The sequence below is a fragment of the Cololabis saira genome, chromosome 17 (assembly GCF_033807715.1).
Source record: "Cololabis saira isolate AMF1-May2022 chromosome 17, fColSai1.1, whole genome shotgun sequence".
In the NCBI taxonomy this organism is placed as follows: Eukaryota; Metazoa; Chordata; class Actinopteri; order Beloniformes; family Belonidae; genus Cololabis; species Cololabis saira.
The window spans coordinates 42,302,981-42,328,725 of NC_084603.1; the positions used below are offsets into that span (position 1 = coordinate 42,302,981).

Sequence of the window (25,745 nt, forward strand, 5' to 3'; positions counted from 1 at the left end):
CTTCCATGCACTCATTAACGAACAAAGCAGAGTGGTGGGAATTGATTTGTTCTCCTTTATTCAGTTATGTACAATAAAGCTTCATCACAAGCCTTTAATCCAAAGCTGTTGCACAACATCCCTCAAAACACACACACACACACACACACACACACACACACACACACACACACACACACTCAAAAGAAATACACACCATGTTGAGCTGAAAGCGGTAGTGGGCAGTCATACAGCATGAGCACTTCCTCAGGTTCGGGGTGGGGGGGAGCTTTGGGAAAAGCACACAGAGATGCAGCAGGAGCAGCAGGGGCAGCAGGGGCAGCAGGGGCAGCAGCAGCAGCAGCAGGGGCAGCAGGGGCAGCAGGGGCAGCAGGGGCAGCAGGGGCAGCAGGGGCAGCAGCAGCAGCAGCAGCAGCAGGAGCAGCAGGAGCAGCAGCAGCAGCAGCGGCAGCAGTGGCAGCAGGAGCGGCAGGAGGGGCAGGAGCAGCAGGGGCAGCAGGGGCAGCAGGGGCAGCAGCAGGAGCAGCAGCAGCAGCAGCGGCAGGAGGGGCAGCAGGAGCAGCAGGAGGGGCAGCAGGAGCAGCAGCAGCAGCAGCAGGGGCAGCAGGAGCAGCAGCAGCAGCAGGAGGGGCAGCAAGAGCAGCAAGAGCAGCAGCAGCAGGATGGGCAGCAGGAGCAGCAGAAGCAGCAGCAGCAGAAGCAGCAGCAGCAGCAGCAGCAGCAGCCGCAGCCGCAGCAGCAGCAGCAGCAGCCGCCGCAGCAGCAGCAGCAGCAGCAGCAGCAGCAGGAGGGGCAGGAGGGGCAGGAGGGGCAGCAGCAGCAGGATGGGCAGCAGGAGCAGCAGAAGCAGCAGCAGCAGCAGCAGCAGGAGCAGCAGGGCCCTACAGGCCAGCAGAGATGTTTACAGGATGTAGCGACCTGCTCCAAGGATTTCATTGGTCCGCAAATCCCTCAGGTTGCATGAGCACACAGATGAGAACACACACCAATTTTCTTTTTTTTTTTAAAGAAACAATAAGACATGGTAACTCATTCTTGATTGGCGTCATTTCCTAGAAAAATGTTGCACAAAGCAAATCTGGATGTACAACAACTGAGATAAACTGAAAAGTACAGCAGCCAGCGAGCAAATATCTACGTAAACAAGACAAGAATGACTGTGGAAAGACCAGCAGACTCTCTGATTCCTCTGAATCTGCCTCATTCAATCCCTTTCTAGGTGCAACTCTACCCTGCTGAACTGCTGTCTGGTGCATATTGAGATGCGCTTAAATAACTGTCCCGTTAGCTTTATTTATCTGTTTTGTGATGCAAGAAAACCTAGAGCTAAAAGGGAAGAAGTTGTCTATATTATTCTGACCAGTTTCAGGCAGAGGGCCGACTGAACCCTGGGGAGGAATCTATAAACTCACCGGTGCATAACCTTCACCTTCCCCAGTGATGTCTGGCTGCCGCTGTGGTATCAGCGAGTAAAATTCTAGAGATGCATGATATTGAAATTATCATATTTTCAGGGTCATATCTGTCGATTCCGATACTTAATATATTTGTATTTTTCATATTAGGCCTACTGAACATTATACACAGGACCACAATGGAAGTAAGCCCCTCTGCACTGAGGCCTTGCCCCAAAATATTCAATTAATTAATACTCAGTTTCTAAGTGTCTGCTTTCACTACTGAAAATGGTTAATTATCGAGTGCAATAAACTCCATCACTCTAGCGTTTACTGCCTTTACCTTCGGGTTGTCATGGCCGAATGGTTTTGCTTTTTCAAGTAACTCCCCAACAGACGGCTGTGTGGAGGGAGTGGGCGGCTGTTGGCGGTGGTTGTTTTGTTTTTTTTTAGCTGCCTCAGTCTCTGCCGCTTTCAACTCATTGTACTTGTCAGGTGCTCTTCAGGTGGGTCTCTAAGGGTTCTTTCAGACCTGTGGTATGTGTTCACATATACCAGGGGTCGGCAACCCAAAATGTTGAAAGAGCCATATTGGACCAAAAACACAAATTACAAATATGTCTGGAGCCGCAAAAAATGAAAAGTCTTGTATCAGGATTAGAATGAAGACAACACATGCTGCATGTAGCTATATTAGTTATAACTGGGGGAAGATTTTTTTTTCATTATGCACTTCGAGAGAAAAGTCAAAATGTCGAGAAACAAGTCGAAATTTCGAGAAAAAAGTTGAAATGTCAAGATTAATGTTGAAGTAAAATCTTGAGACAAAAGTCGAAATGTCGAGAAAAAGTCAAAATATTGAGATTAAAAAGGAAAGGAAAAAGGAAGAAAAAAAGGAAAAAAGAAGAAAAAAAGGAAGAAAAAGAGAAGAAAAAAAGGAAAAAAAGGGAAAAAAAGAAGAAAGAAAAAAAGAAACAAAGGAAAAAAAAAGGTCAATCATTTTTAAAAAGCTCCAGGAGCCACTAGGGCAGCGCTAAAGAGCCGCATGCGGCTCTAGAGCCGCGGGTTGCCGACCCCTGACATGTACCAAACCAACCGATCTTTAGGGGGAGACGCTCCCTGTTTCGGGACAACTGCTCCAAACGGGACAGAGGTGAAAGCACCCTAAGTTTGTGGTATTAAATGACGACAGTTTATTCCCTCCTCACGCTACTTCACTCCAACAGGCATTACAAATGGCAACTTTGACGTCAGTTTCACTGACTTTAAAATAATTCCACAGCAGAGACATTTTTCTTGCTCTCGCTCTCATTGTGTTAGTTTTCCTTCCTCGCAGGTGAGCGCGTCTATTTCCTGCTTTCACAGCACATTGAGCTCACTGCTGCCACCTGCTGGGAAGAAGACTACAGCGCTGAGCTGCCTTTGCCTATGTTAGCGTTGGAGGAGGCCAATGCCTTATTTTATCGGTGAAAATCATATATTATAAATTATGTATTATGTATAGTATGGATGCAACAGAGAACGTCCATAATTATCTTTTGTGCAGGAAATGCACCTTGCAACACTGCATGTGAAAGTTGTTCCCCTGGGGGCTGTAGCGGGTCGTCTAATGCAGTGTTTCCCAACCCTGGTCCTCCAACACTGTCCTGCATGTTTTATGTCCCCCTGCTTCAGCACACCGTGATACAAGTGGCTGTGTCATCAACAGAGTTGTGCAGACCTTGATGACGAGCTAATTAGGACCATTAATTAGAATCAGGTGTGATGATGAAGGGAAACATCTAAAACATGCAGGACAGTGTAGCCTGGAGGACCAGGGTTGGGAAACACTGGTCTAATGAATGGACACGGTTACATGTTTTTTAATTCAGAATTAATTATTCCGAATTATATTATATATATATATATAATATATATATAATTCAGAATTAAACTATTTTCCTTTGAGTTTACATGGAAATAGTAATTCTGAATTGAGGTTTACATGGAAAACTCATTTGATGGGCTTTCTCCAATTCCTCTCCAGGTCTGGGGGTTGGGAAGGTTCTGATTGGATAGGGGGGGGACCGGAAGTTAAACTACCGGAAGAAAAACTAACTTAGCTGCTACAACTTTGAAAAGCTCACAATTCTGATGTTTCCTGTTTCCATCTGTTCTTTTAATTATTTCTATTTATTAAATAAATGGTCTCTGCTCTTGACCAGCGTTTACTGCTGCTGCATCTTGAAACTTTGTTTGGAAAACCAGCCCAGCGGAATATAAGATCATGGAGACAGACGGACGAGGGAACGAGCAGAAAGAAAGACTGGAATTAATTTAAAGAGGAATGAGTTTATACATGATCATGGAATTATTCTATTCAGATTTAAAATCGGAATAAACCAGCCACTTAATTCGAAATTAAGGAGTTTAAGTCGGAATGGCCATTTTCATTCGAAATTAGGTGTTTACATGGTAATTTTTACTCTAATTAATTTAACTAATTTAATTTTAATTCTGAATTAAAGAGGAATTAAACTTCCCACGTAAATTCCCTGATTGTAACCAGCTGCATTTCTGCTTGATGTCCCTGCAGGGCAGATGTGGATGGGATAGGGCCAAACGGCTGCATGTACACAAAACAAAGAAAAAGAAACAAATGTGGGAAGAAAAGCAGCTGTTGACGTCATATGATCATGATCCTCATGCTGCACAACATTCACTCTGAGATCAGTCAGAAAAGGTCAGAGCTGAACTGTTTTCATAAAAAAGCAGTGAGTCAGGGTTATTCTGAAGTTGGAGAGATGTTCTGAATAAATGAAGGTGCCACAAGTCAATGACATGTTTTATAATAATAAGCAACTCGGGAACAGATTTCAAAATGACCAAAAAGGACAATTAAATCTTACACCCTCTCAAAAACAAAATAAAATTAGATACATACTTTAACATACTTTTAACAAATAACAATGAAAAACAGAGAGAAATTATATATTAAGTTATCACTAACAGTTATATTTTTACTTTAGTCCAAAAGAAACCATTAAGCAGGCAAAGTTATTTTTAAAATCCAAAGAAATTGCACTAAAAAATGAAAAAAAAAGTGCTCAAAGTAAAAGGTATGTATGAATGCAGGTAGTTGGATAAATGGATCAGTCCAGTTCCGCCTCTTTCCTGTGGGCTTGTGTACAGTAGCAGTCAAAAACGTTTCAAACATTTCCTGCCTCAAACGTCACTTTTAGCCACTTCCAAACTCCTGCCACAATCATTTTCCATCTCCGTCGTTAACAGGATTCAGACTATTAGACCAACGTGATATTCATGTTTTCTAAAGTCCGTCCATCAAAGAAGTAACACACTGGAAAGGATATTGACTGTAATGCTTGGTGGTATTCTAAAACCACAGAAAAACTGGAGGATAAACACACGGCACTACGGGGGACACATAAGCTTCAAAGCTTCCCTTTAAAAGCCTAAAACATGGAAATTGCATCACATTGTGCAAATCAAAACATCAATAACACATTCATACTGTACATCCTTTTGGAGGAAAGTCCTTTAACCAGCCTTTAATTTCCATGTGGAGGGAAAAAAAGTGTGACAAATTTGGGACCTCAACATCCTGCTGAAACTCCTCCGTAACAAACTCTCTGGGAGGAACATTGTCTAGTGGAGAGCCTCCACACAGATCTGCTCCTCCGTGATGTCGTCCAGCAGCGTCACCTCCACGGGGCTGCAGATGTCACTGTCGTAGACCTCCGGTCCCAGCAGACCTTCCTCCTCCAGGCCCTCCCCCTTGGCCTTGAAGCCCTGCTGCTCTGACGGAGAGGTGCTCTCCACAGACTCCAGGTCCTCGATGCCGGCCCGGTAGTGGATCATGAGCAGGGTGAGGGCCTGCAGCCTCTCCCCAGACTTGGCCAGTGCGGCACTAATGAGGGCCTTCCTCCGAGCATCCGTCGCCTCCCTCTCCTCCACCAGGAGGGCGTTGTTGTGCTCCAGCTCCTGGTCGATTTCCTGCTGGAGTTTGTCGAGCATCAACTCCAGTTTCTGGGAGCGCTCGTCTGTGGGCAGCCCTCGGTACAGATCGCGGCCTATCTCCTTCACCGCGATGAACACGCTGTCGTCCAGCCCGCCCTCCTTGCGCACCAGTTTGGTGCTGCCGGCGCTGCTGGACGGGTGCTTGGACGGGCTGGCGCCGCTGGTGTACGTCTCCGTGTCGCTGCTCTCGTTGTCAGAAGTGTTGGGGGTTTGCTTGGGCGAGGGCTCCACTGCTCCAGGAACCACGTCCGCCACCTGCTCCACCAGCCGGGTTTTGGGGACCTGGCGGAGGTTGAGCAGGCGGGAGCTGGTGTTGATGATGTGGCGCGTGAGGCCAGTGGCACGGTTGATGGTGGATTTGGCTTCGGGGTCAGCGCTGCGACGCTCAGTTGCCGCCACACAGAAAGGGTTTTCAGTGAGGCACTTATCCTGGCACTTCTTGTGGCAGACGTAAGCACAAATCATACACTGTGAAGCTGCCTTTGTCCAAACCTTCTTCTTGCAGTATTCACACCAGGTAGGGTTCTGAAACTGGGTGTCCTGGAAGTTATGGCGAACCTCCGTCAGCTGCATGGTACTGTAGGCCAAGTCATCGCGCGGTACGGAGAGAATCGGTTCCCTCTCCTTCTCCCTCAGCTCCTCATCATGGAGGCTCCCCTCTCGTTCCCTTTCCATCGGCCCTGTTGGATACTCTGACTCCCCCTCAGCTAAGTAACAGAAGTTTAGGGTAACGTCTCCATAACACAGCTTCTCATTGAAACCCTTGTGAGTGCCAAGACTGCGCAGCGCAGTGCGGCTGACGTTGGCTCTGGGCTCTGGAGGCCCCAGCCTGAAGGTGCTCTGATACTCTGCAGAAGATGTGGCCATACATTCAAGGGCAATGTGCTCCAGCTGCAGGCTGACATGACCCAGGCACAACAAACTGCCGAGTTTAAAGGGATCTTTGCACCATAGGGCCACATTAAGGTATTTATGATTGTTCTCAACCTCAAACACCACGGATGCCTTGGGCCATCGTGCTGTCTGGTTACGAATCATGGTTTCTGGGGACTCCCAGAGAGAGTGTTCATCCATACTATCTCGTGTGCTGCATGAGCTCTCTGACACTTTTTCTTTGGCCTGATCCGCCTTGCTGCTGGTCACAGAGCATGGGCCAAACATCTCCTCACTGGACTCTGCCGTCTTGGGAGGAGGCTTTGATTCACCTGGTTTGACACTCGTTTTCTCAGCACCAGTCTTCTCCTCGCTGGGTCCAGTGAGAGGAACTTTCTCTGGGGATTTTTCAGAAGCACTGATGGTGATAGTCATAGTAGTAGCAGCAGCAGTAGTTGTAATAGAATCAACACCTTCCAAAAGACTGGTTTCTGAGGATGCTGATGTCAACCTTATCTGAGGTCTTGGTGGCACTGGGGGACGAGAGGGAGGGGGTGGAGGAGGGACGTTGGGGCGCTGGACACCTTCCCCTGGATCACTACTGGACTTATGTGGTGAGGGTTTGGGTGACTCTTTGGGCTGGGGCTTTAGTGGTGACTGTAGACCCACAAGATTTAACTTACGGTTGAGGATAGGTGAAATGGTTCCAAGGGGTTTAGAAGCCAAGTTGGCCACAGTTCTTTTAGGGCTTTGGTTTACTATAAGTAGGAAATCCTCCTTGGTGTCACTGCTATTTACTGAACTACTGCTAGGTGCACCGCTCTGGCCAGGTTTGCCATCTACAATCAACTCCTCAAACTCAGAGTCCATATCTTTGGTGTCAGATATGTCAGAAAGGGTAGTGATAGGGGCTGGGTCTTCCTCATAACCTCCCGCTTGAGGAATGAAACCGGTTTCCTCCAGCTGCCCAAACCCTTCCTGCAGAGTTGCAAGACTTCCCATAGAAGGAATTTGATGACGAACAGGTCTCTCATAAAGTACTATCACCCTTTCTCCAGCCTGCTTCAACAGTTTGGGCACTTGAACTGAGGATGTCACTTTGACACCTGTCAAAGAAACAAGTACGGGATAGAAACTTTAGCTCAGTTTTGCAAAGATCAGAGGTGTGTTTTTAAAGTTTCTAACTTTCAAAAAGCATAACAAAAAGTTTGCAGTGGAACAAAATGCTGTTGTTTTTCCAGGAGTTGGAAAGTACATACCTCCAATTGCGATGAGGCGGTCACCTTTCTGGAGGTCGGCCAAGGCTGCGGGGGAGTTGGGCGTGACCGTCTCGATACTGACCTGCACTGCGTCGCCCTCACAAGCAGGAACATGCCTGAACGTCATTCCCACGCTGCCACATGGTCCTTTAATAACCTCCGTCTGATGAATACATGTACCAAAAGAAAATTGTACAATTAGTAAAAGATTAACTTGTTCCCGCACTTGTAAAAGTCGCCCAAAACGCCTATCCAAGTTATACCCAAAGTAAATTGAAAGCTGTTCTTGAACCGTTTGAAGTTCATGGATGGTTCTGGTATCTTTTGAAAGGTAGCACTATGAAGTTCTTCCCCAACTGTCAGAATCACTGTAACTGCTACTATAATTCAGTAATCTCAGTTTGAACACACTGAAATAGAAGGTTTTTATTTCAGCCGGAAATTTTGTGCGGCAACGAGTAAAAGGGTACATACAATAATATGCAAAAGTTCACACTGCCTCTTTTATTTCTATTACTTTTTGTGTAATTTTACCATTGCTGCCTTTGGTGTGTGGATGCACTCTGCTTGCCACTGAGTGGGCGGCATGAAGGCATCTGATTGGTTCTTTCCCCCCCTGCCAAGCCTCTGGTCCTGGACCAAGCCGTTTCATTCGGACCATCCGGAGTTTTTACATGATTGAAGCTGGGAGGGGGAGGAGGGGGCAGGGCTTAGAGGAGGTGCCACTTTCAAATCTTGCTAGCTCTAAAACATTGCATACTATAACTTTAATTTAAAACTGATGTCACTGGGTCACTTTAATTTATAACATTAAAAATTATTATTAACTCCACAGGAAATGCCAGGTGAAGTTGGAACAACAGATTAATCTGTAGTGAATTTGGATGGTTATTAAAGACCAAAGAGCAGCACAATCTCCATCACTGAGATGTCTGACACCTAAGGTTTGGTCAAAACCAGGCTACTGACTAATCTACATCAGAATGATGGCAGAATAAAAGAAGCAAGGTTTTGGAATGGCTTCAACAAAAATAAAATGCTGGTGTAGGACGATAACCACATCAGAGACTGAAAAAGGTAATTCCAGAAACCACAGCTTGAGGTTACCGCTGCAAGAGATGGATCTACATCCTACTGAATCATAGGGGAACTAAATATTACCCAGATCATACCACTTGGCTATTTTGTTAAACAGATAAATCCACTGAGAAATAAGTCATGTTGTTTTTATTTATTTTTATATGATGCGCTGACTGGAGAGCACTTTTAATTTCGTCGTACATATTGATAATGACAATAAAGATCTACAGGACTGTCTCAGAAAATTAGAATGTTGTGATAAAGTTCTTTATTTTCTGTAATGCAATTAAAAAAACAAAAATGTCATACATTCTGGATTCATTACAAATCAACTGAAATATTGCAAGCCTTTTATTATTTTAATATTGCTGATTATGGCTTACAGTTTAAGATTAAGATTCCCAGAATATTCAAATTCTTTTAGATAGGATATTTGAGTTATCTTAAGCTTTAAGCCATGATCAGCAATATTAAAATAATAAAAGGCTTGCAATATTTCAGTTGATTTGTAATGAATCCAGAATGTATGATATTTTTGTAATTGCATTACAGAAAATCACAATATTCAAATTTTCTGAGACAGTCCCGTATCTATCTATCTTGTCTGAAGTTGTATTTGAAATGCTGTCGAAGGATTGTTTTTAGAAAGCTTTCACACAAAAACAGCATTAAAGCATTAATGGAGGAGGTACTAACGTGTGCAGGTTAGAGCAAAGCAACCTCTGTCCTATGCTGCACCTGTCGTTGCTTTTTACATGCCCATGGCTACGTTTTAACCAGGGAGACGTCTCCACTCTAACAGTCAGTGTTTGACGCTGATGGATGCACATATGTTGGGGATATTTCCTTGTAGACTAAAAAGCTAAATGGGGTGGGTGCACAGGAGAAAGACAAGGACGAAGATGGTGCAGGTGCCCAGTTTAAAAGGAAGAAAAAGGAGGCATGTCACAGACAAATGACTGTAATTTTCCCTGCCAACGTTTATTACGGTTCAGCTGGAAGGCGATGATTGAGTTAAGGCTGACCACGAATGAGCAGGTGATCTATGCGGGCTGGCAGGGCCAGGTTGGGGCTCAGGGCTGGATTTACACGGGCAAGTTTTGACCAAGTCCTCCTCCGCCTTTGTGGTAATCTAGCTAAAAGACAGAACAACTGTTTATCACTGAATGTATAATGTGTAAAAATCTATTTTCATTGGTAAGTCGATACTTCAGAATGCCACTTAAGTGAATATTCAGAGAAGGGTGGGTGTCTGCATCCTCAGTCTTTAAGGCTACATGTTATTCTTATCTTTCATGCAGTTTGAATAATGCTAAATTTAGTTTGAAAATGTTTTCTCAAAAAAAGTCAGATTATAGATAGTAGATGGTTGTGTAAGAGGAAGATAGAATCATATACAACTGTCATATTTTTACCTTTAATTGCATTTTGCTTTCTTTCTGCTAATGTTTCTAACAGTAACCAGTAATCCATTCTTGCTCCCTCTTTTCGCCGTTTTAATGTTCTCTGCAATAGACTTAGCCGTCTTAAAGCACGTCATATGCCGTCAGTGAGACGCTTCTGAAGAAGGCGAGAGCTGCTCATCGAAACCATCAAGGTCAAATCTTTTGACTTTATGTTTAAACAAAAGAACTAAAACTTCAATTCAATTCAATTTTATTTATATAGCGTCTAATACAACAGAGTTGTCTCTAGACGCTTTCCAGAGACCCAGAACATGAACATAAACCCCCGAGCAATTATTACATAAACAATGGCAGGTAAAAACTCCCCTAGTGGGAGAAAAGCCTTAAGCCAAACAGTGGCAAAGAAAAACTCCCCTTTAGGAGGGAAGAAACCTTGAGCAGGACCAGGCTCATAAGGGGGGACCCTCCTGCCGAGGGCCAGACTAAAAAAACCTCCTGACTTAGACATTTGTTTAAACACGTCAACAACGTAAGTAATTTTAAAACCACAAACAGAGCATCTGAAATTCAGGAGACTAATTAAACCACCAAGACGTGTTTCTTCTACAACACAGATCGTATAAGCATGGACCCGATAACATGCTAAACTCCATAACACCTTGGCTTATAACTGGGGGTACTAATATAGTGCATAAAAAGAAGTGGTAATGCCCTTTTCTGCTTTTGAAGCCTCTTCTCCCTCAGACCTGGCACCTTGTTGCAGATGGCTGGAATATGCCTGTCACTTTTATTCAGTCACAGTTGGCTAGGGCTGAAACGATTAATTTTGCAGCTCAAAGCAGAGTATTTCGCCCGGACTACGTTTAATGCGGCACAACACGCTGACGCCGCGCACGTAAAGGAAGAAGAAAGAGGAGGATAGGTTTGGTTTTTGTAACATGCCATGCTCAAGCATATATATATATATATATATATATATACTAGGGCTGCAACTAACGACTATTTTAATAGTCGACTAGTCACCGACTATTGAAACGATTAGTCGACTAATCGGATAATTAGTAATTTTTTCTTAAATTTAGTATGTCGCTTTAATTATGTGGCAAATGATAATAAACACGAGAAAGATGGCTACTTCAATGAAAAATACAGGACTGTCTCAGAAAATTAGAATATTGTGATAAAGTCCTTTATTTTCTTTAATGCAAAAATGTCATACATTCTGGATTCATTACAAATCAACTGAAATATTGCAAGCCTTTTATTATTTTAATATTGCTGATCATGGCTTACAGTTTAAGAAAACTCAAATATCCTATCTAAATAAATTTGAATATTCTGGGAATCTACATCTTAAACTGTAAGCCATAATCAGCAATATTAAAATAATAAAAGGCTTGCAATATTTCAGTTGATTTGTAATGAATCCATGAATGTATGACATTTTTGTTGTTTTAATTGCATTACAGAAAATAAAGAACTTTGTCACAATATTCTAATTTTCTGAGACAGTCCTGTAGATATTTTATTCAACTTTGCAGCTGTTCATACAAAAAATTTATAAAAATGTCCTATTTAAAACCAAGGACAGGCAGTGATCAGTCAGACATAAATCCATGAATAAATAAACCTCTGTCCATTATTTTTCATTTTTTAAGAACAGTCAAATGTGTTATATAAAAAATAAAATAAAACGTCTCATATTTTTTCTCTATCAAGTGGTTTGAAATGGGTTCTGGATGGCAGGACGTACTCTGGGTTGAACTGGTGTATCATTTGTTGAAACTCGTCACCCAGACCCGACGTGCTTTCTCTCCAAATGCTTGCGTTACCAACGTGCTCCCGTGATAAGCAAGGTCGGCTTTGCAAACCTTGCAAGTCATCTTTTTATTTACCGTATCGAGGCTAAAAGGCTCCAAAACTTTAGAAGTTTTGCTACATGCAGCTGCTACAGGACGGGACGCTGTCATTTCTGTTTACCCGCTACCGCTTGGCAGAGACGCTATCGCGCATGCGCGACTCTCGGCAGAGATTGTATTGAAGTGAGACGCCTCACTCCGTTGGAAAAACACGTCTGGCGACAATTGTCGACAATGGAATTCATTGTCGACAATTTTGATTATCGATTTTTGTCGACGAATCGTTGCAGCCCTAATATATACACACACATATATACATACATATATACATATATATATATGCTCAGGCAGTCTGCAATGGCCCAGACGGGAAACATGTGTAGCTCAGTGCTTAACATTTATTTTCAATCCAGGCTGTTTCCGATTTCGGACACTACCGCGCTATATGCTACATACTGCAAAGTATGCACTGTGCCTACTAAATGAAGGATTCAGTACGCTGCTCCAGCATACCGTTCACACAGCAGTGTGCTACAGTGTATCCCAGAATGCATTTCGCACCAAAATGTCAGCGAAAGATGAGATTTAAAAGCAGAAAAACTAGAAGCTGTTTTAATTGCAGCTGTAGCGCTGTTAATATGCCACTTTCATTTCCCCGGCGTAGAAATGAAGTCAGGAAACTGGATTTGTGGCCAAATATTAATGTCATGGACCACTGGTTCTTGGTAACTGTACCAAATATTAATGTCCATGGACCACTGGTTCTTGGTAACTGTACCAAATATTAATGTCCATGGACCACTGGTTCTTGGTAACTGTACCAAATATTAATGTCCATGGACCACTGGTTCTTGGTAACTGTACCAAATATTAATGTCCATGGACCACTGGTTCTTGGGGTAACTGTACCAAATATTAATGTCCATGGACCACTGGTTCTTGGGGTAACTGTACCAAATATTAATGTCCATGGACCACTGGTTCTTGGGGTAACTGTACCAAATATTAATGTCATGGACCACTGGTTCTTGGTAACTGTACCAAATATTAATGTCCATGGACCACTGGTTCTTGGTAACTGTACCAAATATTAATGTCCATGGACCACTGGTTCTTGGTAACTGTACCAAATATTAATGTCCATGGACCACTGGTTCTTGGTAACTGTACCAAATATTAATGTCCATGGACCACTGGTTCTTGGTAACTGTACCAAATATTAATGTCCATGGACCACTGGATACTTGTCATATGAATAGAAACCACAACAACAAAGCCAGACACACAACCCTCATGTTCTACACCAATACCTCCAAAAACTTTGAAACACAGCGATTGATTTGCTCCATTTTCCTTCCCCCACAACCAACACACCCGTCTCTGCCTGTGAAAGCCCTCCCTTCAGGACCGAGACTCAGCTGAGATGAAAGATGAGGATCGGTGGTGACGACCAGCGCAGAGCTGAGCGGTGTGTGTGCAGCTGTGCCATTGTGCCCATAATAGCTTTACAAAGAAGCACACAAGTCCATTCTGCTCAAGTGCAAATAGTGGCAATCTACCTTTTACACACACACACACACACACACACACACACACACACACACACACACACACACACACACACACACACACACACACACACACACACACACACACACACACACAGATATATGCAGAGTCACAGACCTTCATATGTCCGTAATTACGACCCCCAGAGTGACAGAGTCCTGTGATAAGACGACTCTCTCCAGCAGCAGCTGCGCTTTCAGAGATACAGAGCTACTCACTCCAATCCCCCTCTCTATCTGCTTTACTACTTTACTATTTAATACACAACCTGAATAAAGGAGAAAAAGGAATGTCTGTGAAGCCTCGGCTTTGAAATCACTTTAATACATCATGGGGGAATTTTATAAAATACGTATACAAAATGTTTACATTTTACAATGAAGAAGAACAGAAATATCCATATGGACCAGATAGTAGGAATAGATTCAATATATTGTTTGGAATAACTAATGTAAATGTATTTAAACTATAATGAATGGCATTAACTGTGAACACTGAAACATTGATAACGATGTCCTGGGCAGCACAGAGGAACAACCAAAAACCTGAGCACATTTACAGGAAACAGGTCAGACTTGGAGCACGGACACAGCGGTCCCAGTCCCACCCGTTTCCATCCCTCCATTCCTGCTGGATCTGTTCAGGGGAAACCTGGACCTTACTGCCTGGAGGAAGGGAGGATGAGAGGATGGGAGGATGAGAGGATGAGAGGATGAGAGGATGGGAGGATGAGAGGATGAGAGGATGGGAGGATGAGAGGATAAGAGGATGAGAGGATGGGAGGATGAGAGGATGAGAGGATGAGAGGATGAGAGGATGAGAGGATGAGAGGATGAGAGGATGGGAGGATGGGAGGATGAGAGGATGAGAGGATGGGAGGATGAGAGGATGAGAGGATGAGAGGATGGGAGGATGAGAGGATGAGAGGATGAGAGGATGAGAGGATGGGAGGATGAGAGGATGAGAGGATGGGAGGATGAGAGGATAAGAGGATAAGAGGATGAGAGGATGAGAGGATGGGAGGATGAGAGGATGAGAGGATGAGAGGATAAGAGGATGAGAGGATGGGAGGATGAGAGGATGAGAGGATGAGAGGATGGGAGGATGAGAGGATGAGAGGATGAGAGGATGGGAGGATGAGAGGATGGGAGGATGAGAGGATGAGAGGATGAGAGGATGAGAGGATGAGAGGATGGGAGGATGAGAGGATGAGAGGATGGGAGGATGAGAGGATGAGAGGATGAGAGGATGGGAGGATGGGAGGATGAGAGGATGAGAGGATGAGAGGATGGGAGGATGAGAGGATGAGAGGATGAGAGGATGAGAGGATGGGAGGATGAGAGGATGGGAGGATGAGAGGATGGGAGGATGAGAGGATGAGAGGATGAGAGGATAAGAGGATGAGAGGATGAGAGGATGGGAGGATGGGAGGATGAGAGGATGGGAGGATGAGAGGATGAGAGGATGAGAGGATAAGAGGATGAGAGGATGAGAGGATAAGAGGATGAGAGGATGAGAGGATGAGGGGATGAGAGGATGAGGGGATGAGTTCTCCCTGGAGTATGGGAGGATGAGAGGATGAGAGGATAAGAGGATGAGAGGATGAGGGGATGAGGGGATGAGGGGATGGGAGGATGAGAGGATAAGAGGATGAGAGGATGGGAGGATGAGAGGATGAGAGGATAAGAGGATGAGAGGATGAGGGGATGAGGGGATGAGATGATGAGGGGATGAGGGGATGGGAGGATGAGAGGATAAGAGGATGAGAGGATGGGAGGATGAGAGGATGAGAGGATGGGAGGATGAGAGGATGGGAGGATGAGAGGATGGGAGGGTGAGAGGATGAGAGGATGAGAGGATAAGAGGATGAGAGGATGAGAGGATGAGGGGATGAGATGATGAGGGGATGAGGGGATGAGAGGATGAGAGGATGAGATGATGAGGGGATGGGAGGATGAGATGATGAGGGGATGAGGGGATGAGGGGATGGGAGGATGGGAGGATGAGGGGATGAGGGGATGAGAGGATGAGGGGATGGGAGGATGAGATTATGAGGGGATGAGGGGATGGGAGGATGGGAGGATGAGGGGATGGGAGGATGAGAGGATGAGAGGATGAGATGATGAGGGGATGAGGTGATGAGGGGATGAGAGGATGGGAGGATGAGAGGATGGGAGGATGAGAGGATGAGAGGATGGGAGGATGAGGGGATGAGGGGATGGGAGGATGGGAGGATGAGGGGATGGGAGGATGAGATGATGAGAGGATGGGAGGATGAGATGATGAGAGGATGAGGGGATGAGGTGATGAGGGGATGAGAGGATGAGAGGATGAGAGGATGAGAGGATGAGGGGATGAGGGGATGAGAGGATGAGGGGATGAGGGGATGAGGGGATGAGGGGATGAGATGATGAGGGGATGAGGGGATGGGAGGATGAGGGGATGAGGGGATGAGAGGATGGGGGGATGGGGGGATGAGGGGATGAGAGGATGAGGGGATGAGGGGATGGGAGGATGGGAGGATGGGAGGATGGGAGGATGGGAGGATGAGAGGATGAGAGGATGAGAGGATGGGAGGATGAGAGGATGGGAGGATGAGAGGATGAGAGGATGAGAGGATGGGAGGATGGGAGGATGAGAGGATGAGAGGATGAGAGGATGAGAGGATAAGAGGATGAGAGGATGGGAGGATGAGAGGATGAGAGGATGAGAGGATGGGAGGATGAGAGGATGAGAGGATGAGAGGATGAGAGGATAAGAGGATAAGAGGATGAGAGGATGGGAGGATGAGAGGATGAGAGGATGGGAGGATGAGAGGATGGGAGGATGAGAGGATGGGAGGATGAGAGGATAAGAGGATGAGAGGATGAGAGGATGAGGGGATGAGAGGATGAGGGGATGAGTTCTCCCTGGAGTATGGGAGGATGAGAGGATGAGAGGATAAGAGGATGAGAGGATGAGGGGATGAGGGGATGGGAGGATGAGATGATGAGAGGATGAGATGATGAGGGGATGAGGGGATGGGAGGATGAGAGGATAAGAGGATGAGAGGATGGGAGGATGAGAGGATGAGAGGATAAGAGGATGAGAGGATGAGGGGATGAGGGGATGGGAGGATGAGAGGATGAGATGATGAGGGGATGGGAGGATGAGATGATGAGGGGATGAGGGGATGAGGGGATGGGAGGATGGGAGGATGAGAGGATGAGGGGATGAGGGGATGAGAGGATGAGGGGATGGGAGGATGAGATGATGAGGGGATGAGGGGATGGGAGGATGGGAGGATGAGAGGATGAGGGGATGAGAGGATGGGAGGATGGGAGGATGAGATGATGAGAGGATGAGAGGATGAGATGATGAGGGGATGAGGGGATGAGAGGATGGGAGGATGAGAGGATGAGAGGATGAGAGGATGAGAGGATGGGAGGATGAGATGATGAGGGGATGAGGGGATGGGAGGATGGGAGGATGAGAGGATGAGGGGATGAGAGGATGGGAGGATGGGAGGATGAGATGATGAGAGGATGGGAGGATGAGATGATGAGAGGATGAGAGGATGAGATGATGAGGGGATGAGGGGATGAGGGGATGAGGTGATGAGAGGATGAGAGGATGAGATGATGAGGGGATGAGATGATGAGGGGATGAGAGGATGAGAGGATGAGAGGATGAGAGGATGGGAGGATGAGATGATGAGGGGATGAGGGGATGAGGGGATGAGAGGATGAGGGGATGAGGGGATGAGGGGATGAGAGGATGAGGGGATGAGGGGATGAGATGATGAGAGGATGAGGGGATGAGAGGATGGGGGGATGAGGGGATGAGGGGATGAGGGGATGAGAGGATGAGGGGATGAGAGGATGAGGGGATGAGGGGATGAGGGGATGAGAGGATGAGGGGATGAGGGGATGAGAGGATGAGAGGATGAGGGGATGAGAGGATGAGGGGATGAGAGGATGAGGGGATGAGAGGATGAGGGGGCCCCTGCCCATCACAGGGCCACACAGACAGCGAGACAAACAACCAGCCCAACACTAAAGAAACAAAAAGAATCCAGATATGAATGGTTTCTCTCCAGTGATTCTCCAGTGATTCTCCAGCGATTCTCCAGTGGTTCTCCAGTGATTCTCCAGCGATTCTCCAGTGATTCTCCAGCGATTCTCCAGCGATTCTCCAGCGATTCTCCAGCGATTCTCCAGCGATTCTCCAGCGATTCTCCAGCGATTCTCCAGCGATTCTCCAGCGATTCTCCAGTGATTCTCCAGTGATTCTCCAGACGTTCTCCAGTGATTCTCCAGTGATTCTCCAGTGATTCTCCAGACGTTCTTCAGTGATTCTCCAGTGATTCTCCAGTGATTCTCCAGACGTTCTTCAGTGATTCTCCAGTGATTCTCCAGTGATTCTCCAGTGATTCTCCAGTGATTCTCCAGTGATTCTCCAGACGTTCTCCAGTGATTCTCCAGTGATTCTCCAGTGATTCTCCAGACGTTCTTCAGTGATTCTCCAGTGATTCTCCAGACGTTCTTCAGTGATTCTCCAGTGATTCTCCAGTGATTCTCCAGTGATTCTCCAGACGTTCTTCAGTGATTCTCCAGTGATTCTCCAGTGATTCTCCAGTGATTCTCCAGACGTTCTTCAGTGATTCTCCAGTGATTCTTCAGTGATTCTTCAGTGATTCTTCAGTGATTCTCCAGTGGTTCTCCAGTGATTCTCCAGTGATTCTCCAGTGGTTCTCCAGTGATTCTCCAGTGATTCTCCAGCCGTTCTTCAGTGATTCTCCAGTGATTCTCCAGTGATTCTCCAGATGTTCTCCAGTGATTCTCCAGTGATTCTCCAGATGTTCTTCAGTGATTCTCCAGTGATTCTCCAGACGTTCTTCAGTGATTCTCCAGTGATTCTCCAGTGATTCTCCAGTGATTCTCCAGACGTTCTTCAGTGATTCTCCAGACGTTCTTCAGTGATTCTCCAGTGATTCTCCAGTGATTCTCCAGACGTTCTTCAGTGATTCTCCAGTGATTCTCCAGTGATTCTCCAGACGTTCTTCAGTGATTCTCCAGTGATTCTTCAGTGATTCTCCAGTGATTCTTCAGTGATTCTCCAGTGGTTCTCCAGTGATTCTCCAGTGATTCTTCAGTGATTCTCCAGTGGTTCTCCAGCGATTCTCCAGACGTTCTTCAGTGATTCTCCAGTGATTCTCCAGCGATTCTCCAGTGATTCTCCAGTGATTCTCCAGTGATTCTCCAGCGATTCTCCAGCGATTCTCCAGACGTTCTTCAGTGATTCTCCAGTGATTCTCCAGCGATTCTCCAGTGATTCTCCAGTGATTCTCCAGCGATTCTCCAGTGATTCTCCAGCGATTCTCCAGACGTTCTTCAGTGATTCTCCAGTGATTCTTCAGTGATTCTCCAGTGATTCTCCAGACGTTCTTCAGTGATTCTCCAGTGATTCTCCAGCGATTCTCCAGCGATTCTCCAGTGATTCTCCAGCGATTCTCCAGCGATTCTCCAGACGTTCTTCAGTGATTCTCCAGTGATTCTCCAGTGATTCTTCAGTGATTCTCCAGTGATTCTCCAGTGATTCTCCAGTGATTCTCCAGATGTTCTTCAGTGATTCTCCAGTGATTCTCCAGTGATTCTCCAGCGATTCTCCAGACGTTCTTCAGTGATTCTCCAGTGATTCTTCAGTGATTCTCCAGTGATTCTCCAGCGATTCTCCAGCGATTCTCCAGCGATTCTCCAGCGATTCTCCAGACGTTCTTCAGTGATTCTCCAGTGATTCTCCAGTGATTCTTCAGTGATTCTCCAGTGATTCTCCAGTGATTCTTCAGTGATTCTCCAGTGATTCTCCAGTGATTCTCCAGATGTTCTTCAGTGATTCTCCAGTGATTCTCCAGATGTTCTTCAGTGATTCTCCAGTGATTCTCCAGACGTTCTTCAGTGATTCTCCAGTGATTCTCCAGTGATTCTCCAGTGATTCTCCAGACGTTCTTCAGTGATTCTCCAGACGTTCTTCAGTGATTCTCCAGTGATTCTCCAGTGATTCTCCAGATGTTCTCCAGTGATTCTCCAGATGTTCTTCAGTGATTCTCCAGACGTTCTTCAGTGATTCTCCAGTGATTCTCCAGTGATTCTCCAGATGTTCTCCAGTGATTCTCCAGTGATTCTCCAGATGTTCTTCAGTGATTCTCCAGTGATTCTCCAGACGTTCTTCAGTGATTCTCCAGTGATTCTCCAGCGATTCTCCAGACGTTCTTCAGTGATTCTCCAGTGATTCTCCAGTGATTCTCCAGACGTTCTTCAGTGATTCTCCAGTGATTCTTCAGTGATTCTCCAGTGATTCTTCAGTGATTCTCCAGTGGTTCTCCAGTGATTCTCCAGTGATTCTTCAGTGATTCTCCAGTGGTTCTCCAGCGATTCTCCAGACGTTCTTCAGTGATTCTCCAGTGATTCTCCAGCGATTCTCCAGTGATTCTCCAGTGATTCTCCAGTGATTCTCCAGTGATTCTCCAGCGATTCTCCAGCGATTCTCCAGACGTTCTTCAGTGATTCTCCAGTGATTCTCCAGCGATTCTCCAGTGATTCTCCAGTGATTCTCCAGACGTTCTTCAGTGATTCTCCAGTGATTCTTCAGTGATTCTCCAGTGATTCTCCAGACGTTCTTCAGTGATTCTCCAGTGATTCTCCAGCGATTCTCCAGCGATTCTCCAGCGATTCTCCAGTGATTCTCCAGCGATTCTCCAGCGATTCTCCAGACGTTCTTCAGTGATTCTCCAGTGATTCTCCAGTGATTCTTCAGTGATTCTCCAGTGATTCTCCAGTGATTCTCCAGATGTTCTTCAGTGATTCTCCAGTGATTCTCCAGTGATTCTCCAGCGATTCTCCAGCGATTCTCCAGCGATTCTCCAGACGTTCTTCAGTGATTCTCCAGTGATTCTCCAGTGATTCTTCAGTGATTCTCCAGTGATTCTCCAGTGATTCTCCAGTGATTCTCCAGTGATTCTCCAGCGATTCTCCAGCGATTCTCCAGCGATTCTCCAGCGATTCTCCAGACGTTCTTCAGTGATTCTCCAGTGATTCTTCAGTGATTCTCCAGTGATTCTCCAGATGTTCTTCAGTGATTCTCCAGTGATTCTCCAGTGATTCTCCAGTGATTCTCCAGTGATTCTCCAGTGATTCTCCAGCGATTCTCCAGCGATTCTCCAGCGATTCTCCAGCGATTCTCCAGACGTTCTCCAGTGATTCTCCAGTGATTCTCCAGTGATTCTCCAGATGTTCTCCAGATGTTCTTCAGTGATTCTCCAGTGATTCTCCAGTGATTCTCCAGTGATTCTCCAGACATTCTCCAGTGATTCTCCAGTGATTCTTCAGTGGTTCTCCAGTGATTCTCCAGTGATTCTCCAGTGATTCTCCAGTGATTCTCCAGTGATTCTCCAGTGATTCTTCAGTGATTCTCCAGTGGTTCTCCAGTGATTCTCCAGTGATTCTCCAGTGATTCTTCAGTGATTCTCCAGTGATTCTTCAGTGATTCTTCAGTGATTCTCCAGTGATTCTCCAGTGATTCTTCAGTGATTCTCCAGTGATTCTTCAGTGATTCTCCAGCGGTTCTCCAGTGATTCTCCAGTGATTCTCCAGTGGTTCTTCAGTGATTCTCCAGTGATTCTTCAGTGATTCTCCAGTGGTTCTTCAGTGATTCTCCAGTGGTTCTCCAGTGATTCTCCAGTGGTTCTTCAGTGATTCTCCAGTGATTCTTCAGTGATTCTCCAGACGTTCTTCAGTGATTCTCCAGTGATTCTCCAGTGATTCTTCAGTGATTCTCCAGTGATTCTCCAGTGATTCTCCAGTGATTCTCCAGTGATTCTCCAGTGATTCTTCAGTGATTCTCCAGTGATTCTTCAGTGATTCTTCAGTGATTCTCCAGTGATTCTCCAGTGATTCTTCAGTGATTCTTCAGTGATTCTCCAGTGATTCTTCAGTGGTTCTCCAGTGATTCTCCAGTGGTTCTTCAGTGATTCTCCAGTAGGGGTGTAACGATACACTAATCTCACGATACGGTACGATACACGATATTGAGGTCACGATAACGATACGATACGATATATTATTTTTTTAACAACCTTGAATGAGGTAGTCATGAGGAAATTTTCTTTTATTTGAAAGACACAAAATACAAAATAATGCTGTGCATTTGCCCTATTGTTACAGTTTGTAATGCTTTATAACAGTTTAAGTTTTAAAGAGAAAGCCAGGCCAACCATTTTCCACAAACTGAACTAAAAGTAAATGTCAGGTTTGCATTATGATCTTCAGTTTCATACAAGTACAAATATTTTGCCACAAACTGAATAGTTTCTCTCATGTATGATTTGACTTTTTTCTTTTCCAGAAATTTAACAACTAAAATTAAATAAATAAATACAAGTAAATAAATACATACAATTTTACATCATAAAAAAGATTGATTCATGCTCAACTTATAAGGGTAAGAGGAGATTTATTTTTGTTAAGAAGGTTATTTTGGTAATTCAGGGTTCATTATTTTATAAATACATTCTTTATATTCTATAAATCAGGGACTATAATGACACTAGTCAGTTTCTGTAGTGATTAGTCTGTTTTAGATTGGGCGGAGTGATACAGCACTAGGTGCTGTGTTGATGTTCTAAAATCCTACACTGTTGAGGGACATTAAAGTACACTGGAACTTAGCAGAAGTTGTCTCCGTGTTTATCCTACTCACCACCCCAAAAAGGTTTAATTTAATAAGGTAAGGCTTAACTCTACACCAGACTTACATAAGTAAAGGTTCAGACCTCAAAACGGGGCCGCAAAACGGGACTATTTATTCTGAGCGGAGGAAGATTTTGGTCCGCGCGGTCCGGCCGCGGTCGTGGTCGGATGCGCGTTACTAGTCAACACAGTAGATTAATATTAATAACACAATATCGCGATACACTCTGTCACCTCCACGACACGTATTGTGACATTTTTGTATCGCGAAATTTCGTGGCACGATATATTGTTACACCCCTATTCTCCAGTGATTCTTCAGTGATTCTCCAGTGATTCTCCAGTGATTCTCCAGTGGTTCTCCAGTGATTCTCCAGTGATTCTCCAGTGGTTCTCCAGTGATTCTCCAGTGATTCTCCAGTGGTTCTTCAGTGATTCTCCAGTGGTTCTTCAGCGGTTCTCCAGTGATTCTTCAGTGATTCTCCAGTGGTTCTCCAGTGATTCTCCAGTGATTCTTCAGTGATTCTCCAGTGATTCTCCAGTGATTCTTCAGTGATTCTCCAGTGATTCTCCAGTGATTCTTCAGTGATTCTCCAGTGATTCTCCAGTGATTCTTCAGTGATTCTCCAGTGATTCTTCAGTGGTTCTCCAGTGATTCTTCATTGGTTCTCCAGTGATTCTCCAGTGATTCTCCAGTGATTCTTCAGTGATTCTCCAGTGATTCTTCATTGGTTCTCCAGTGATTCTCCAGTGATTCTTCAGTGATTCTCCAGTGATTCTTCATTGGTTCTCCAGTGATTCTCCAGTGATTCTCCAGTGATTCTTCAGTGATTCTCCAGTGATTCTTCATTGGTTCTCCAGTGATTCTCCAGTGATTCTCCAGTGATTCTTCAGTGATTCTCCAGTGATTCTTCATTGGTTCTCCAGTGATTCTCCAGTGATTCTTCAGTGATTCTCCAGTGATTCTTCAGTGGTTCTCCAGTGATTCTTCATTGGTTCTCCAGTGATTCTTCAGTGATTCTCCAGTGATTCTTCAGTGGTTCTCCAGTGATTCTTCATTGGTTCTCCAGTGGTTCTTCAGTGATTCTCCAGTGATTCTTCAGTGGTTCTCCAGTGATTCTTCATTGGTTCTCCAGTGATTCTCCAGTGATTCTCCAGTGATTCTTCAGTGATTCTCCAGTGATTCTTCAGTGGTTCTCCAGTGATTCTTCATTGGTTCTCCAGTGATTCTTCAGTGGTTCTCCAGTGATTCTTCATTGGTTCTCCAGTGATTCTCCAGTGATTCTCCAGTGATTCTTCAGTGGTTCTCCAGTGATTCTTCATTGGTTCTCCAGTGATTCTCCAGTGATTCTTCAGTGATTCTCCAGTGATTCTTCATTGGTTCTCCAGTGGTTCTTCAGAGATTCTCCAGTGATTCTTCAGTGGTTCTCCAGTGATTCTTCATTGGTTCTCCAGTGATTCTCCAGTGATTCTCCAGTGATTCTTCAGTGATTCTCCAGTGATTCTTCATTGGTTCTCCAGTGATTCTCCAGTGATTCTCCAGTGATTCTTCAGTGATTCTCCAGTGATTCTTCAGTGGTTCTCCAGTGATTCTTCATTGGTTCTCCAGTGATTCTTCAGTGGTTCTCCAGTGATTCTTCATTGGTTCTCCAGTGATTCTCCAGTGATTCTCCAGTGATTCTTCAGTGGTTCTCCAGTGATTCTTCATTGGTTCTCCAGTGATTCTCCAGTGATTCTTCAGTGATTCTCCAGTGATTCTTCATTGGTTCTCCAGTGGTTCTTCAGTGATTCTCCAGTGATTCTTCAGTGGTTCTCCAGTGATTCTTCATTGGTTCTCCAGTGATTCTCCAGTGATTCTCCAGTGATTCTTCAGTGATTCTCCAGTGATTCTTCATTGGTTCTCCAGTGATTCTCCAGTGATTCTCCAGTGATTCTTCAGTGATTCTCCAGTGATTCTTCATTGGTTCTCCAGTGATTCTCCAGTGATTCTTCAGTGATTCTCCAGTGATTCTTCAGTGGTTCTCCAGTGATTCTTCATTGGTTCTCCAGTGATTCTTCAGTGATTCTCCAGTGATTCTTCAGTGGTTCTCCAGTGATTCTTCATTGGTTCTCCAGTGATTCTCCAGTGATTCTTCAGTGATTCTCCAGTGATTCTTCAGTGGTTCTCCAGTGATTCTTCATTGGTTCTCCAGTGGTTCTTCAGTGATTCTCCAGTGATTCTTCAGTGGTTCTCCAGTGATTCTTCATTGGTTCTCCAGTGATTCTCCAGTGATTCTCCAGTGGTTCTTCAGCGGTTCTCCAGTGATTCTTCATTGGTTCTCCAGTGATTCTCCAGTGATTCTTCAGTGATTCTTCAGTGATTCTCCAGTGATTCTCCAGTGGTTCTCCAGTGGTTCTTCAGCGGTTCTCCAGTGATTCTTCATTGGTTCTCCAGTGATTCTCCAGTGATTCTCCAGTGATTCTTCAGTGATTCCTCAGTGATTCTCCAGTGATTCTCCAGTGGTTCTCCAGCGGTTCTCCAGACTGCAGAGTTTAATTGTCGGCCAGTGGGGCTTTCTCTCGGGGCCAGCAGCAGTTTCTGCACTAAGCTTGTTAGCATCGACAAAGACAGCACACAGCTCCGGGTTTCTGTCTCTGAACCACAAGCAGCAGCCGGAACGGCCCGGATGGAAGTGGAGCATTCACCCTCTCATCTCACACCAGGACAAATCAAAGGGTAATGAGCCCAAATTGCAGCTATCACTGCTTTAAAGTTATTTTCTCTACCTCCAGGACAGAACTGCGGACAAGTCTTCCTTTGATCCCTTGGAAATAAAAGAAACCCTCATTGTCAGGAATAAGCTCTCTCGTACTTTAGACGGCGACGTATTCTGGACATCATCCCCCCGACGGAGACAGCGCTGATGAAGCTGATGAAGTCAAAACTGAAAAAGCATCAATATCTATTTCATTTAGTACTAACATTACACATTTATGATTTCTTGAACAAGGAAAATGAAATCAAAATTTAAAAGGTTCTGAAAATTGAATAAATAAATAAATAAATCATAATGTCTCTGCAATCAGAGTTGGAGTTTTAACAGCCCCGCTCACAAAACGCTGAGCACTGATTACAACTGGAATGAAATGGAGATGAACTGACTCAAATTTCAAATGTTCTTTTTCAGAGGAAGTCCGGTTTAGGTTTTCTTGTGACACATAACAAGAGATAAAAAAGCATAAAGTGTTTTTATTTGCAAATCCAACTGTGATTCACAGTTAAACATCCATCCATCCATCCATCCATCCATCCATCCATCCATCCATCCATCCATCATCTATACCCGCTTTATCCTTTTCAGGGTCACGGGGGTCTGCTGGAGTCTATCCCAGCTATTTTCAGGTGAGAGGCAGGAGTTACACCCTGGACAGGTCACCAGTCCATCACAGGGCCACAAACAACCAGACACACTCACGCTCACACCTACGGGCAATTTAGAATCACCAATTAACCTAGCATGCATGTTTTTGGACTGTGGGAGGAAACCGGAGTACCCGGAGAAAACCCACGCAAGCACAG

At 45.0% G+C, this 25,745-nt stretch overlaps 1 protein-coding gene across 1 annotated transcript in view; it reads right to left on the reverse strand.

Moving 5' to 3' along the window:
* Nucleotides 1-4,209: 4,209 nt before the first annotated feature.
* The window catches only part of pdzd8 (PDZ domain containing 8), a 103,032-nt gene continuing 81,496 nt past the window's right edge, over nucleotides 4,210-25,745 (reverse strand). The window contains exons 5-6 of the mRNA XM_061746183.1: nucleotides 7,547-7,709; nucleotides 4,210-7,393 (exon numbers count right to left, since the gene is read on the reverse strand). Coding sequence (XP_061602167.1) covers nucleotides 5,043-7,393; nucleotides 7,547-7,709 — 2,514 coding nt within the window. The 3' untranslated portion in view covers nucleotides 4,210-5,042. The remainder of the gene's footprint in view (nucleotides 7,394-7,546; nucleotides 7,710-25,745) is intronic.